The 16,666-nt window shown below is 36.1% G+C and overlaps 2 protein-coding genes across 2 annotated transcripts; both read left to right on the forward strand.

The window, feature by feature from the left end:
* The first annotated feature begins 677 nt into the window (after positions 1-677).
* si:ch1073-143l10.2 (uncharacterized protein LOC565165 homolog) lies at positions 678-7,683 on the forward strand. The gene is made up of 7 exons (XM_036126808.1): positions 678-992; positions 1,072-1,135; positions 1,237-1,321; positions 2,210-2,283; positions 3,895-4,146; positions 4,255-4,376; positions 7,120-7,683. The coding sequence occupies exons 1-7, from the start codon at positions 905-907 to the stop codon at positions 7,200-7,202; spliced, it is 768 nt and encodes a 255-aa protein (XP_035982701.1). The 5' UTR covers positions 678-904; the 3' UTR covers positions 7,203-7,683.
* An 86-nt stretch (positions 7,684-7,769) lies between these two features.
* On the forward strand, positions 7,770-9,712 carry tex36 (testis expressed 36). Its single transcript, XM_036126810.1, has 4 exons — positions 7,770-8,682; positions 8,770-8,910; positions 9,032-9,106; positions 9,200-9,712. Exons 1-4 carry the CDS (start codon positions 8,578-8,580, stop codon positions 9,512-9,514), a joined length of 636 nt encoding a protein of 211 aa, XP_035982703.1. The 5' UTR covers positions 7,770-8,577; the 3' UTR covers positions 9,515-9,712.
* Positions 9,713-16,666: the final 6,954 nt, after the last annotated feature.

Here is a 16,666-nt window from a genome sequence, read left to right on the forward strand (position 1 = left end):
CATTACTCGTCAAATTACTACAGTCAGGTGGAGAGCAAACATCTACGGCAGCGTTAGCCCCGCCCAGCTTGACACGTGAGCAAAATAAAAACCTCAAATATTTACATTTAACATATAATGAATAAAAGTGTTAGAGATTATGTTCATGTTTGATTATTTATGTAGCTAATTAATAAACTATTGCATAATTGCATTATCTCCAAAGTATGCACATGTATACAAAAAATATTGATAAATATGTATTCGGTTTTATTTAAATGTCACTTACTTATGTTTTAAATTTTTTAAGTATGCTTTAATATTATATTATTATATTATATTATGTTTTGAAATGTTTTATTATATTAAATTATATTAATTATATTGTTTTATTTAAATGTCACTTACTTATGTTTTAAATTTTTTAAGTATGCTTTAATATTATATTATTTTTATGTTTTGAAATGTTTTATTATATTATATTATATTTATATTATATTATATTATATTAATTATATTGTTTTATTTAAATGTCACTTACTTACGTTTTAAATTTTTTAAGTATGCTTTAATATTATATTATTATTATGTTTTGAAATGTTTTATTATATTATATTATATTATATTATATTATATTATATTATATTATATTATATTATATTATATTATATTATATTATTGTCTCAGGTCTCGGGTCTTAATTCCTGAGGGGGAAAGTCAAGCCTTTGACTTGAACAGGGAGGAGGACCTTTGTGGAACTTCGCTGCCAGACGCAAATTCTCCTGTAGATGGCTCCGAGTTAAGGAGGTGTTACGCTTTCCCCCAAAAGCTGAAAACCCCCCACAGTTGACCCCTAACAGCGTCGTGACAGGTTTTGTGGCTCGTGAGCAGAGGTGAACTGTAGGGTTGTTGTTTATATGCAACAATGGGGAGCTGGAAGAATCACGTGCGAGCTCGGCTTCTGCACAGAGACGACAGAGAGAAACTTCCATTTGTTGGCGTTTTCACCAGATGTAAGAAGGATTTCTTTACTCTGTTCGAGACTGATTTCTGATGATCACCGCCCTGTTATAATCGCCTGTCTCCCTCCAGTGTCTCAGCTGGAGGATCGACTTGAAATTCGCAAACAGGTTTTGGAGGATATTCAATTCAAAAGGTTTGTCCTGCATGTTAGTTATTTTATATTATCATTTAACTAATCTATTTATTATTATTATTATTATTATTATTATTACTATTATTATTATTATTATTAAGCTTGGATCAAGTAGGAGTAGAGGTTGGAATAGACGCCAAACTCCTTCAACTCCAGCTGAGAGAAAGTGAGCACCTGGCAGACAAGGTAGGTTAAATGTTTGACAAATCTATAAATTTGAACTTCAGGTTTAATTATGTAATTTAGGGTAGCTGTGACTAAAATTGCTATTATGTTTTAATAATTTAGTTCAGACAGTAATACTCATAGTCGTTAAAGACAGAGTAATCTATAACCTACAACTTCCAGCTTCCCCTTGCCACATGCCGATGTGCCCCTGGGCAAGGCACTTAACCCACAGTTGCCTACCGAGCTGCGTCTCGGTGTATAAATATGTGTGTGCATTAGTGAGAGCGACTGGGTGAATGTGGATATAGTGTACAGCGCTTTGGGTGGTCAGCATGACTGGAAAAGTGCTATATAAGTTCAGTCCATTTACCATTTAACTAAGTGTTAATTTTGATGATAATTACTGCTAATGAAGCTCAAAGAAAATCTCCTTGAGTGAACAGTACTGTCTGCATCTACTGGACAGCACAATAGCATGCTAATAATTTTTACTGATACATTTTTTGGTTTTTCATTGGCTGTTTGCTGTAATCATCAAAATAAATATACTTTATAATTGAATCTATTATCTGAGTGAAAAAAAAAGCTCTGAACTAAAATAACTTTCTGATGGTGATATTCTAATCTGCACATCTAAAATTGGGATAATAACCACCGCCATTTGGAAAGAATTTTAGATTAACATTTGACTTAAATGGACTAACATTTTTATTAAACAGCCAAAGAAGGTCGGGCAACCTTTTTTGTTCAGTAAAAGTATAATTATAGAATGTGGCTCTCAGAGTCTGGAAAGAGCCTGATTTGACTACACTCTGCATTGTTGTTTGTTTTGTGCCGTTCCTGACCTTTAAACTGATGACATCTTCTCATAATCCAATCAGTCAATCCCTGGTTTTGTCTCCCCAGCTGTCTCAGACTGTCTCCGATATGACCTCTGTCTTGTATGTGAAAGAAGCGGAGCTACAATACTGGCAGTCGCGGTAATGCGCAGCGTGTCAATCGCCAAATATACTGCAGCATCTCAGGCAAATCGACATACAGGGGAAATGATTTGTTTCGCTTGAAAATAAAGTACTTTCATAAAGTCTTGCAGTTGTAGTGCAGTGAGGAGTGGCTGGGAAATTTCTGTACTGCTAAAGATTATATACGATGCATGAGAACCAACAGTTTCTATTAAAAACCATGTTGGTCTCATTTACTAAATGATCGGTCTCAAACATGTGTTTTAGGAGTTTAGTTATTGGAAGGGTTGAATCTCTTCTTTTTGTTTTAGTGAGTCTAAATGAGGGGGGATATAATCTGAAAATATATATATAATCACAATAGTAGCGCTTCAATTGTAAATTCAACGACTATTTTTCATCTAGTCACTAAAATAATCAATATTGAAACTGTTACTCCAGACTTTTTGAATTGAGAAAGCTTCCTGGAGAGGAAGCGAAATGTCTTCTACTACGGAAAACAAGTACAGTTGTTTTGTTTTTTTACTTTTTTTGAATTGAAACTGTTAGTTATTGCACTAATATAATGATTAATAGACTAATTGGGCATAAACAAACATGAAATCTAACTACTTGGAGGAAATTCAGAAAGGGTTGGAGAACTGGTTGCAGATATGCATCAACGTGGGAAAAGGGAATGAAGAAGAGCCTTGAATAATGTTCACAGTAGTTTTTTTTTATTAAACATTAGGCACACCCCCCCCCCCCCCCCCCCCCCCCCCCCCCTGAAAAAGGGACATGTGTACAGCCTCACATGTTGTCAGGAGACTGAATGTCACCACTCAGACTCTGTCTGATAGATTGTGTATTAGCATGGGTGCCCAAAACTTTCTAAGTGTGCAGCTGCCCCCGAGATAACAGTCCATTCCTTTTATCTCTCCCAGCCTAGGAAGGACATCTTTGTCTTTTTGTGCAGCTCCATCTTAAATAAAAAAAAATCAACAAGTGAATTAAAATAATCCAAAGAATCCTTTTGCTGAAGGGTTAAAGTGTGATTTCTGTCAACGAAACAACACAGCTAGGACTAACTAGGCACGTGGTCCTACTGGGAACGACGTCTCGTTTTAGCTGAGCTGGACAGATCAGCATCATGCTGCCCCTCTCTTTAGCTCTCCATGCCATCTCTTCATCATCACTATTTATTACTGCATTGCCACCTTTGTGTTCTCAAAGAACACAAATGTCAGAGGCTGTGCCATGTATGCATTAGATAGGTAATGCATAGATAAAAAAGTCTAGTAGTGTGTTCAAAACCACGTTTACTTTTAAAGGGAAACAGAGAATTCATAAATCGGCAGATAAGTATATCACTGTCTGGTATTCTCAGGGCTTCTTGAAATTTGAATCATACTTGGAAATATTGAAGCATAAGAACAAGTGTGTTCAGGGTCATTTTATGTGTTGTTAATGCTACACAGAAAAATAAGTAAATCTGAAACATGTCATGACGTAACGGTGTGACGTCTGAGCCACATTAAGAAAAAGCTTGCCATTGCGTTTTTGCCTTGTACCGTGAAATCCAATATCTCAGAGTGTTTCAGTGCTAAAAGGAGATCAATGAATGACTGTTTAACAACTTTGCTGTTCCAGTGTGTCCCAATACCGCCAAGAGGCACTCACTCTGGCTAAAGCCAAAAAGGCCTTGAGGACAAGCCTCTTAGAGTTTGAGTTCACCGTGGAGAGTCAGTCCAAGGAGCTGGCAGCCCTGCACTCTGAGCAGAACAAACTGAAGGAGGCCTTGGAGCAGGCCCAAAGAGACAAAGAGGAACTTGTGCAGCGATGGATGGAGGAAAAGAGTGCTGAAGCAGACCGACTGAATAAACACAACGACATAACGGAAAGGTCAGCGCATCGAAGCGAGACCAAAGCTTGAGAAACTATGATGTGGTCAATGTGACGGGATAGGAACTGCAATCAGTTTGTTTTTCTAAAGTAATATATTTTTACCAGGTTGCAACATCTGGGCAAACAGCTAAAGAAGCACTTCCGCAGAGAGAGGGGAGCCCAGGTTACTACAGCGAATACAGATGCTATGGATGGTGCAAGAGAAACATCCCAGTCGGCCATTCAGAGTAAGAGTTCTTTACCTCAAATATCAAACCTATTTATAACGCATTACCTGGACTTTGAATTATGCGGTTGTATGTATTCTGACAATTAGGACACCCCATTAAATACTTTTTTTTTTTATTAGGTGGCATTTAAACAACAAAAAATTCCCTTTTTTTAACCACAGAATAGCAATAGGTTGTTGTAGTTGAGGAAAATGCTAGTAGACCCTATTCCCAACAGCAAGGCTTGCCTAGTGCCAGGCAATGAATATAATATTTTATAGAGAAACCGTATTTTTTACAATGATAAATGTAGGTTGTAAAATGCCATAATAACAGATGTATTTGGCTAAATGTGGGGTAACTGTTATTGAAGCATTTTTTTTTACAATCTGGAGAAGAGATTGCAGACAGAAAACTTGATTTAGAAGTTTCTGCTTACACTGAAACATATTTCCACTTTTAAACGGTAGTGGAGTATTTTCTTTAACCTCTATCTATCTATCTATCTATCTATCTATCTATCTATCTATCTATCTATCTATCTATCTATCTATCTATCTATCTATCTATCTATCTATCTATCTATCTATCTATCTATCTATCTATCTATCTATCTATCTATCTATCTATCTATCTATCTATCTATCTATCTATCTATCTATCTATCTATTATATATATATATATATATATATATATATATTTTTTTTTATATATATATATATTTTTTATATATAGATAGATAGATAGATAGATACATAGATAGATAGATAAAGTCTCCTTTGTTTACGTGTAATCCATAATGCACCACAATGCTCAAGCAAATTGTGTGGTTTACAGTCTATTCATGATTGTACAAGCGTACACTTTTCTATCAACAGGAACAAACTCTGCCCTGCAGGCCCAATAAAGACATTCTGCAGTTTTGCAGACTTCTTTCAGCATCTTGCAATCTGCTTATAGGGCAAACTTGTTTGAACACCCAGATCTGGGCATGTTGGCCAGGTGTTTTGAATGTCCTTCAATATTTTCTGAACTGGTAAATGCATGATTCGCATACATTTAAGAACACTTTATATCCCTACCAGTCTCACAACATAAGCTTCTATAACTTTCTTTCTGAAAGGACTAGATTTGTCCTTAAAAGCAGCAGCGCCCCAACTCCAGGTTGCTCAAGTGCAAGCCGCCAGAATTGACAAAGACTCCTGGATAGGTGTCGTTTCAGAAACGTTTCAGAAAACGTTTTCAGAAAGAACTGAACGAAAATCTGGTTGCCTCCGATTGCCTTCTGTTGCTATGACCCGGTGTAGGTACCAGATCGGCTTGGGTGGTCAGATCGACTCAGGGCCCTGCGCCTTCTGATGACGTCACTATACATGATTGGTTTAACGTTTGCACAATTACGCAAAACATTGCGATTGGTCTGGACAACTTACTAAAGTAATTATAGCGGGGTGTAGGTTTTATTGCAGAGTGGGATTGCGGTCCCTGCGCCTCCTGATGACGTCACATTATGGCAACGCCACTCAAACAAACTACATTGAGCCTGCGGTCTGCATTTGTAACAAATCAATTTTATTTAGTTAATTTAGCGGCTTCTTTTTTTCTCAAAAGCTTCAGGCTTAAAGATGAACATAGAAAAATGTGAATTCTTAGCAATTCAAAATAATCAACCCACTTTAATTGATAAAAATTATGTAAAATATTTAGGTATAATGATTAACAAGGACCACACTGAAAATGGCAGAACAAATAAAAAATAAATAAATAAATAAAATATATGACTGTTGGCTCAATTTTTGGAACAATATTGTCACAATTTCATCTGGAATAATAAAAAACATGTGATCAGAAAAAGCGACATAGTAATATCAGTAGAAAAAGGAGGAATAAACGTTATTGATTTTAAAGTGATGAATGCCGTGATAAAATTGAAATGGCTGCAGACTTTTATTAAAAATTAAAAGAGTTTATGGTTTAGTTTCTCTTCACAACTTTTTTTTATTAATTGGAGAAAATAAATTTCTCTTAAGATGTAACTTTGATCCTGCAAAATTACCGATTAAATTGTCAGATTACCACAGAAGCATTCCAAAATTATGTTAAAAGTTTTCGTGCCTTGTTTAAGTTACTGGAAAATAACCATAAATTAACACAATAAAATTGATTTGTAACAAATGGAGACCGCAGGCATAATGTAGTTTGTCTGAGTGGAGTTGCCATATAATTGACGTCATTGGGAAGCGCAGGCCCCCCGAGGCAATCTGACCAACCAAGCCGATCTGGTACCTACATTGGATAACAGAGAATTTGCACAGGCAAGGATTAAAATTGTTCTTTCAATCTCAAAAGGACTTTTGCTCTCAATTCAATGGACATGATAAGACCAAACTAAATGTTTATAGTTTAAACAGGGCAAACGCCTCTCAAACTGCTAAGTAACTTTGTTTTATTTACCTGATGCTATTCAGCTATGTCTAATTTTAATTGTTAATTTTATTTAATTGATTTCTCCACCAGGATTTGCTTTTTTAATTACTTTTACAAAAGGTTTGCAGGTACTTTTTTTCTTTGATTTTGATTGTTGAAAATGTCAGTATTCTTAAACTTGATATTCAGCATCCATAGATTGAGCTTTGTCAGAAAAACAAACACGTGGTCGTTGGGTGTCCTAATTATTGCCTGACTGTACACGATAACTTCCTGACCGAAGTGGTTTCCAAATGGCATTTACACTTGTAAATGTACTTATCTTGTCCTCAGGAGTCCATGAAACTGCAGGGGACGTTCGGATAAAAACAGCATCTCTCCATCAGAAAAAGTCTGGTATTGCCCTGGGATCTTAGACATCGTTCTGTTCACATTTCTTGATCTGTGTTTGTTTGTTTGAAAGCACCAATGGAAAAAAAAAATAGGACAAACATGATGTGGTATTTTACTGTTTAAAAGAAAGTATTTAAATATTAGCCATGAGCTGTAAAATGTATTAGTTAATCTAAATGTGTTATATATTCCAATTATGAGCAAATAAGCTAAATGTGTTTCAACATGATGATAAAAATAGTTGGGGATATATAGTGATAATCACTGAAAATGTTTTGTTCTTCTGATCAGTGTCTATTTTTATTTTTAAAAAGCATAACATGATTTTCTTCATGTGGTTTGGTAACGTTTTTTTCGTTTGTTTGTTTTACTTTCTTAGGATTTGAAAAGTCTTTGTAATAAGAACTTTGACAGAAAAACTAAACCCAGTCCCAAATTTAAATTTGTTGTTATATTCTGATGTTTTTATTTGTAAGTAGTAAACAAAATAAAGGAAAAACGTTCTATTTTTTTGGAATTGGTTTTCTTTTTACGCTATTGAATATAGCCTTAAAATTGTGGGATTCCTTATAGTTCCTTAGCACCGGTAAGGTACCTTGCAAAGTTTCTTTGCTAAAGGAGCTATGAGAGGAAGCATACAGACTGCTGTTCCTACCTCCTTTTCTACTTACTGCCCTATTCGGACAGCAATTATCATGACGAACGCTGACGCACTTCCTCGTTGGCTGAAGAGTCTTTACCCAAAAGATGTTTTTTGGATGCAGCAAGGAAGAAAATTTGGCTATTGTCCCATCATATTTCTTCCCCAGGTAAAGAGGAAGTCATGGGTTATAAAAATTATTCCCAGACAGTCTAACCATAAAATAACTAAAATATAAATTCTTAAAGTGCTTCAAATGCATTTGTTTTTAGAAGTAAAAAATGCAAATAATTATGGCAATAAGGATTGAAGAAAAAATTTGATACATACTCAAATTTACAATATAATATGCTACAGCAAAGACCATGAGCATCTGAACATGAACTAATTGTTTAGCATGAAAATACAGTTGACAAAATTGTCTGTGTGCAGTTTGTATCTTTTTAAAAGAATTGTCATAAAATGTCCTCAATACACTCTTATGTTTATAATAAACTGTTTGCAGATATCCTACCTGTTACATTTGACATGTTGCTTTAGAGTTCAATATGTGTTTAGATACGTGTGGCTGCTTTAATGTGTTGCTTTACAGGAAAGTGTTGTAAATTGTTCAAACTTTAGAGAGAAGATTGTACCAGCCGTTACACCATTACTGTCAGAATTCCAGTTCCAGAGCTCCATGGTGATCTGGTTTCAGATTACACCTTGCTTGTTCCAGGTTTCCATGGTACCAGAGTTTATTTGTTAAGTTGGACAACATGTCTTTGTTTGGTTCTGGTAAAACCCAAGCAGAGGTCTCAAACTGTGTCAAAATGATAAAAGGTGGAAAACGTTACTTTGCAGTGGGCAATGGTGGCCAATGGGTGAGAATTATTTTATTATTACCACATTACATCATTCCTTTAAAAGCACAACATATTTATATTTTATCTGTTTCTCTGTCTATCCAGTTCGTCCATCCAGATTGTTCAGAAAGTCAGTCTAGGTCTCGTGAAGCTTGTACAACCTCTGGTGCTATGCTGAGTGAGGTTAAGAAGTTGTTGCCTGAAGATTTGCACTTAGAGCGCTATCCTAAATGGAAAGTTCAGCAGGTCTGTTTTAATAGTATAATCTTAGGGAATCTTAAGGGAATTCAAGTTTTTGTTGTACTATTGTACTTACAAAATCAAAGGTTTTAATGGCTTTAGATGGTGATTTCCCCCTTTTCTGCAGCAATCCAGAAAGTATCCAGTGTCGTGTCATGACAACAAGTTTGCCTCAAAAAGCGACATCTCTGTCTTCTCTGATGTTAGTATGTACTTAATTTCAGGAAATAACGGATGCAATTAAAAATGTTCAAAGCCTTACCACATTAATGTCTTTTCTGTCTGTGTACATCAGGGTGTAGGAAGAAGGAAGTTTCCTGATGATCTTTGTCAGAGCAAATCTCAATTCCACCTTTGTCACGATTCAGCTGAAAACCCCACTGAAGGAGCGAGAGGCAGCTTCTCTACATACCAAACTGACTTCACTTCAGTGGAGGCCATCAATGTTCCAAACTGGACCAGGAGATTTCCTCACAACCACAAATTAAGGTCAGCCCAGGCTGTCGTGAGGAGAGCAGAGGAGCAGTTTGTGTGGTCTGGACAAGACAAATCCAACATCCGAGAGAGTATGGAGGTGCTGGCAGTTGCCAACCATTCATCAAAGACCTGACTTACTTCCACATTAAGGACACAGATAAATGCACAATTAAAAAGTTTAGGTGGCTGGAATAAAAAAATTCAATGGATTTTATTTCAACGACACTTGATGACATACTTGAGGTGGTAAAAGGTGGTAACTCTGTAACAACACTTAGGATGGTAAAAGGAAAAATATGCCAACATGGTGCAATACTGTAATTGCAATTAACACACATTTTAAAAAATTATATTTGGATTTTTTTTTTTTTTTTAAATGTAGTTTGAGGGCTTTACCGTTACATTTCTGGCAAATGGTTAAATGTGTCCTCTGTTCATTCTAAAATTAAAGCAGAAAGATTTCACGGCTGAAAGATACTGTTGTTACATGTTGTTAATCTTCAGTCTAAAAAAAAAACAAAACTTGAATCAACCTAAAGGAACACTGAATAACCACCAAATAAATGGCAAATATTATTTTGACTGGCTTCTTGTAACAAAAGTGAATTATTAAAAATATGCTCCTTTTTGGGTTGTTTGGTGATTTAGTTATTAGCACTGTTGCCTTGCAGCAAGAAGGTCCTAGATTCAAATTTTGGTTTGGGGTGTTTCTTCCAGGAGCTTGTAAGTTCTTCCTATGCAAGTGATTGGTCTCTGCAGACACTCGTTCTTCTTCAGAGTCCAAAAACAAGACTGTTAGGTTAAGTGATCTCTCTAAATTGCCTTTAAGAGTATGTGCATGCATAGTGGTTTGTTCTGTGTGTCTCTGCATTGCCCTGTGATGGACTAGCGACATGTCAAGGGTCTACCCCACCTCTCTGCTACTGCATTAATTAGAGGGTCTCTACAATGAATGAATAAATGGAAGGATGTGTTGTTACACTGTATTCTTGACTATTGAGAAAGGCTTCAACTACCAATTCAGTTTTAATTTCATTTTATTTATATAGCACTAATCAACAGCAAATATTTCCTCGAGGCACTTTACAAAAAGTCACTTCAGTCTAATCATAGACAGATTCAAAGAAACTTACATGCATACCAATTTCATCCTAGTTATAAAACAATGCAGTCAACTTCAGTTTATTGTGTGATAAGAAAACATTTTCTTTCTCAAGAAATTTACCGAATTTTCTCAAGTCACTGATTTGCAGCATTCACTCCTCCTGGACGAGCATTTAGCAATAGTGGAAAGTTGCTTGCATTGAGTGGTTGACTTATCAGCGACCCCTCATCCTGAGCATCCATGTCGTGAAGGAAAACTCCCCTTCAACACAAAGATATCTCGAGCAGAACTAGGCACAATTTGTGGCGTTCATCTGCCACAATCACAATCATAGATTTATAAATGTCTAGATGCTATATGATCACTCCACTGGGTCTAAACCAGGGATCACCAACATGGTGCCCGAGGCCGCCAGGTAGCCCCCAAGGACCATATGCAGTGCCCTCAAACCTGTTCAAAATACAGCACAACCCTCCAGTGAGCTACATCTAAAATGTTATTTTATTTAGTTTGGTCTGTCTTTTTAACCATATTTGTATTTAAATAGATTTAACATGATAAATGCAATAAGAACATGTTAATATTACATGAAGTTAAGGTAAGTTCTGACTCTTCTAGTTCAAAGGTCGGTACAGGTAGCCCTTCGTATGACACAGTACTGATGAATTAGCTCTCAACTTCTAAAAGGTTGGTGATCAGGTTCTAAAGATACTTCCAACACTGCCTCACTTACTGAGGATGAAGTAATCCAGTTTGGGAGGATGCCAACAATTTTATTTTTAATAGAATCTATTTTATTTATAAAGAATCCCATAGAGTCACTATTGCGAGCAGAGGGAATGAATAGATCAACAGAGTTATGACTGTGTAAGTTTGGCGACTGTTCTAAAAATTATATATTTTTATTCTCCATTAACGATGAAAAATATGCTGCTCTAACTTTGAGAAGGCTCTTTTTAAACAACGCTGTTTTTCCAAATTAGGTAGATGTGTGGAGCACCATAGTCTCTCCAATTTCCTAACGTGCTTCAAAGAAAGTGGATCTGCATTAAACCAGGGAGCCAGCTTCCTGTGAATAATCACCTTTTTTCCAAGAGGGCTACGTTGTTTAATGCAAAACGCAATGAGGAAGTAACGGCATCAACAAGAGCATACATTTGAGAAGGGGAAGAAATAACATTGCTGTCCTCTCCTGACTTAAGACATACAGTAACCATCCCTTAAATTATCACTGAAAGAGATGAAATGGCAACTGAACATCATAATTTAATATTCAGCTGCCCCTTCTGCAAGGGTGCCCAAGTTCAGTCCTTGAGAGGTATCATCCCACAACTTTCAGATGGCTCATTTCTCCAACACACTTGAATCAAATAAATAGCTCGTTACCAGCCCTCTGTAGAGCTGAATAAAATACTGAAGGAATACAGTCATTTGACTCGGGGGTATTGGAGCAGGGATGCATTAAAAAGTTGCTGTATAGTAGCTCTAAATAACCTCTGCACAACAATTTAAAATGTATCTCTATATCATTATAGTATTTATTAATTACTTATGAATCCACGTTGATCATGAAAGAGTCAAATTACAGTCCAAGTGTTATAATTTTGCCTTTCTACAGTTTGATTTTTAACAATGTTATAGTGGTAGTTTCCAGGTCTGCCAGTTGGGGGCAGCAGATATGCATAAGTCATGGTTCGGCGCGCTGTGCTTCATGAGTTGCTTGATTGGCCAAGCATCGTGAGAGGCTAATCTAAAGACCAAACCTCTGTGAAATGAGCCCGCTTTGGGAGAGAAAATGTGCGGAAAATAATTATCAAAAGAATGTAGCAAATTCAATTTAATGTGTATCAACATGACGACATTAAATTTGAGCATGTGAACTAAATGAGGTCTGTTTAATAATGGATGGGTTTGTTTGCCCCTTGGGAATTAAATGGATGGATATGTTTGTCACTCACACAAGAGGGGAGAAAGTGTGGGAGAGTTGTTAGAGAAAACTGCACAGAAAAAAAAAAAACAGTAGAGAGTATCTGAGACCAGTCTCTCTCTGGTGGCTTTTCTTTAGAGAATGCTATGACCAGCTGCTTTCTTTCTCCTAAGTGCTCACTGGGGATAGTGGCTTTTCTCACCAGCTTTCTTGTAGCTAATGTAATTAGCTCATCCACATAGAGGATTAACCTTGTAGAAGTTTGTTTTGCTTTAAAAGAACAAAAAAAATGTGTAGTTTTGTTCAATTGCATCACAGCGAAACACTGGTTTCTAGATGCAGTTGCACAGCTACAGGAAAAGTACAATGGCTACATAACAAACAGTCTTTATTGTCATTATGTAACCATACTGGCTTGTGGGAAACTGCAAAGAGGATTTTTTAATTGCTTACTTTGAGCCATACATTTCTTCTTCTTTATTAGTTTATAACCTGCTTTAAACATATTCACAACATTATCTCCGACCTGTCCGGCGTGTTTCTTCATCAAGCTGTTTTTTTCATAACGTTCTCTAAGGAATCCCAAGGCATTCAGAAAACAGCTGTATTTACAGTGAAATTAAGTTACACATTGACATTGGTGAACTTGATTTAGAAATTAGGTGACTTCTGAAGTCAATTGCTTGCACTGAATCTTATTTTAGAAGAATCAAAATAAAGAGAGTGCGATACAAAACTTTTTTTTTCTTGAACTTAATTATGCAGTACTTTGTGATGGTCTATCACATAGAATCCCAACAAAATCCAGAAACATTTGTGGCAGTAAGATTGACAAATGTAATAAATTAATAAAAAAAATACCTTTGCAAGGCACTTTTATAAACCGGACAGAAAATGTTCTATCAGAATGGATAGAACGTGAACTACTTCTCGACACAGAAGTCTAACAAATCTTACTAAAAAAAAAGTCTGTAGCCTTGTCAGAATAACAGCAGGGCTTTTAATATATCTCGGGGGAAGGAGAGGTCTTTGGAGAGCATGCTGAAACATTGTGTCAATAAGGACCAGCATGCCGCGTGTTCTCGGAGAAGCGTATGTGTGCGTGTGTGCGTAAAATGTTATCCAGAGGCAGAAACCACAAGTATATGTAAATACAGTTACTTGGTGGAATATCAAACCTCCTTCCAAGGACAAAAGACAGATCTCAGTAAACAAGCATTCAACCACCAAAGGCTTGTACCTCATAAATATTAAATCAGGCACTCTGAATACTAGCTCTTTGGTGTTGGGAGGCTCTTCACTGGATTCTTCCCATTTGCTGTGATTTATTCACAGGTGCATGTGCCTCTTTGATGTGCTGAGTAGAGAGGTTTTGCACCTGTTAGAGGGAAAGAAAGAAAAAAAGCTTTGAAAACAAGAGGTGGATTTGCCAGACAGTCAAAATAACACCAACAGAAAGAAGATTTGTGTTGCCATGGCGCATTGTGTGTGTGTGAGTGTGTGTTCCTCTCAGAGAGGCTGCTGTGCCGTTTTGACATACTCTGTTGTACGCAGCAGAATTACTTGTTTCAAATATGACAGATTTAGGTTGTGCGCTTTATCCACATATTCATTAATGATAGGACTTGAAGACAGAATTGGACTGGAGATTTACTGGTTATTCTTTATTGTTCTGTCAATTACAAATAAGTTATTTTTTTCATTTCCTGTGCTGCTCGTGCCTTTTTTTAATGAGGTGTCAGATCCTCAAACTTACTTACAATGATATGAATAAAGTATTTGCTCACTTATAGATTTCTTATTCTTTTTTTTCTTTTTTTTTTGTCTGTCACACTTAGATGTTTCAGATCATCAAAACAAAGTCTGCCATAGAATATGCATCATATAACCCGAGTAAAGTAGTTTTCAAACTATTAACTGAAAAATAAGCTATCTAAACCAACCTGGCCCTGTGTAAAAACTTGGTATGTGTTTTTGTTAAATCATGAATTCATTCTTATTAATCACACTTTTTTCTGAAAGGATAAGTTGCCTTTTACTAGCTACATCCAAGCCTGATTACTGCCTGACTAGTAGAATTCAATTTGATTTAGTTTTATTTATACAGCGCCAATTCACAACACGTCATCTCAAGGCACTTTGCAAAGTCAAATTCAATCAAATCATACAGACAGGTTGGTCTTGAGGTTTCCTACCTAAGAAACCCCAGCGGATTGCAGTATGGTGGTAGTATGATGGTCTGTGGCTGCTTTGGTGCTATGAAACCTGGCACAGTTGCACTGATGCAACCATTAATTCAGAACATCCTAAAGAAGAACGTCTAGTTATCAGTTCATGTTTTTATGCCTTCTTGAGTGACGCAGCAGAAAAAATATCAAAAGCATACCAGCAAATGCACCTCTAAGTGGCTGAAAAAATAGATAAAGGTTTTGTAGAAGTGCGACAAATACCTTTTCTTGGCGCTGTATGTTTGCTGTTTAATCTAACCCTTTAGAAGAGACATTATTTTTCAGACATGTTTTTAGTTATCTCTACTTGAGTTAACTGTATCATGGTAAAAGTTTTTAACCTGTATTTTTGTGTGGATTTAGGCACACAAAAAATGATCTATTTGGTTGGGGAAATCGTAGACACAAACATAAATGTCTATTGTATCAACGATGATACTGAAAACGGAGAAATCCATTTGAATTTTCAAAAGAGACCGTTCATTGTAACAACAATGACGGAAAAAAAAAATCTACATTTTCTGACTGTTTGTAGTAGCTGGCTTTAAAGGGTTAAACCTTCAAATAGCAAAGTACAAAATAGTCTGTGAGTTGATTCCCATGGGTAGTTTAAACTCAAACCAGGAGACTTTCTTTAATCTTTTTCAATCACTTCAAATCCTCACAGTCTGTGGGCGCTTTTTTTTTCTGCCAGTCGGTTGGCTGGGGTCCCCTGGCAGCTGAATGGTCCTTGTTGCCATAGTGGTCAGACACCCTCCAGAGGGTGGTGATAAAGGTGTCTGGCTATCTCGTTTCCACAGAGGACTAGATAACATCCTGAGAACATTTCCATCACTCAAGGAGTTTGTTCAATGGAGATAAGAGTTCCCCTGTTAAAACTTTGTGTGGTGTGTGTGTGTGTGTGTGTGTGTGTGTGTGTGTGTGTGTGTGTGTGTGTGTGTGTGTGTGTGTGTGTGTGTGTGTGTGTTGCATTGCATAAGAAGAGTACTTTGCAGGGTGTTGGCTGTAGCCCTGTCCATGTTCCAGCTGTGAGGTCCGCCAGGCTGACTTTAAGGGGTACAAAACCGACTGCACTGAAAGCCCCGGCTCTAACCGTGTACTAAATCACATTCCTTCATGTATTTTTAAATCCCTATATACAGATTGCATGCAAATTTGTGTGTAGGTGGTGAGAACAATCACATTAGACCTCTGTAAACACAGACCTTAAAGGCATCAGTCTGCTAAAATATCCCGCCAGGGAGATAACAAGATAATAGCTTATAGAAGGATAGACAAATTAATAATTCATTGTTTATATATATAAAGGAAACTGATGTTAATTTATAACCATAGCAATAGCAGCAATGTAAAAGTAGATTTTAAACTGTGGTTGTATGCAACCAATAATCAATCATGTACATCTTAATGTTGCTTCATTGTAAAGAAAATGGTTTGCAACTAACCATATTTTTACTCTGGGATCATTCAACAAATCATTTGAATCAAATGATTAAATGGGTAAAACATGAAACTATGGAAAAAATGAGGAGGATGTTCTCTGACAATGTTTGACAACGTTGTTACCAAAATGTAACATTTGTTGGACATTATTGTTATAAAAAGTAGATCATAAAGAAATTTCAAGGCAAGCATATATATATATATATATATATATATATATATATATATATATATATATATATATATATATATATTTATATATAGACCCACGACCCCATGAGTGATTAGGCGTGTTGGAAAATGGATGGATGGATATATATATATATATATATATATATATATATATATATATATATATATATATATATATATATATATATATATAGAAATAGAGAGAGAGAGAGAGAGAGAGAGAGAGAGAGAGAAGAGAGATGTAAACTACAGGGTAGCTGAACCTTAAGTCAACTTTTTTTGCATATAAACATTATAAACATTATAAATAGGGCCTGTCTATTAATGTTACAGTGCAAATTTCGACATTTTACCATGAATTTATATGGGCTAAAACGGTCTTACTGCTAA

This window comes from Fundulus heteroclitus, chromosome 22, assembly GCF_011125445.2.
Source record: "Fundulus heteroclitus isolate FHET01 chromosome 22, MU-UCD_Fhet_4.1, whole genome shotgun sequence".
Taxonomy (NCBI): domain Eukaryota; kingdom Metazoa; phylum Chordata; class Actinopteri; order Cyprinodontiformes; family Fundulidae; genus Fundulus; species Fundulus heteroclitus.

Excerpts from the sequence above, each read along its gene's own strand:
- si:ch1073-143l10.2 (XM_036126808.1), top strand. The coding sequence starts at position 905 with ATGGGGAGCTGGAAGAATCACGTGCGAGCTCGGCTTCTGCACAGAGAC. Across the intron at positions 993-1,071 it reads TGTTGGCGTTTTCACCAGAT|TGTCTCAGCTGGAGGATCGA; the intron begins GTAAGAAGGATT and ends GTCTCCCTCCAG. Across the intron at positions 4,377-7,119 it reads ATCCCAGTCGGCCATTCAGA|GAGTCCATGAAACTGCAGGG; the intron begins GTAAGAGTTCTT and ends TCTTGTCCTCAG.
- tex36 (XM_036126810.1), top strand. The coding sequence starts at position 8,578 with ATGTCTTTGTTTGGTTCTGGTAAAACCCAAGCAGAGGTCTCAAACTGT. Across the intron at positions 8,683-8,769 it reads TGGGCAATGGTGGCCAATGG|TTCGTCCATCCAGATTGTTC; the intron begins GTGAGAATTATT and ends CTGTCTATCCAG. Across the intron at positions 9,107-9,199 it reads ACATCTCTGTCTTCTCTGAT|GGTGTAGGAAGAAGGAAGTT; the intron begins GTTAGTATGTAC and ends TGTGTACATCAG.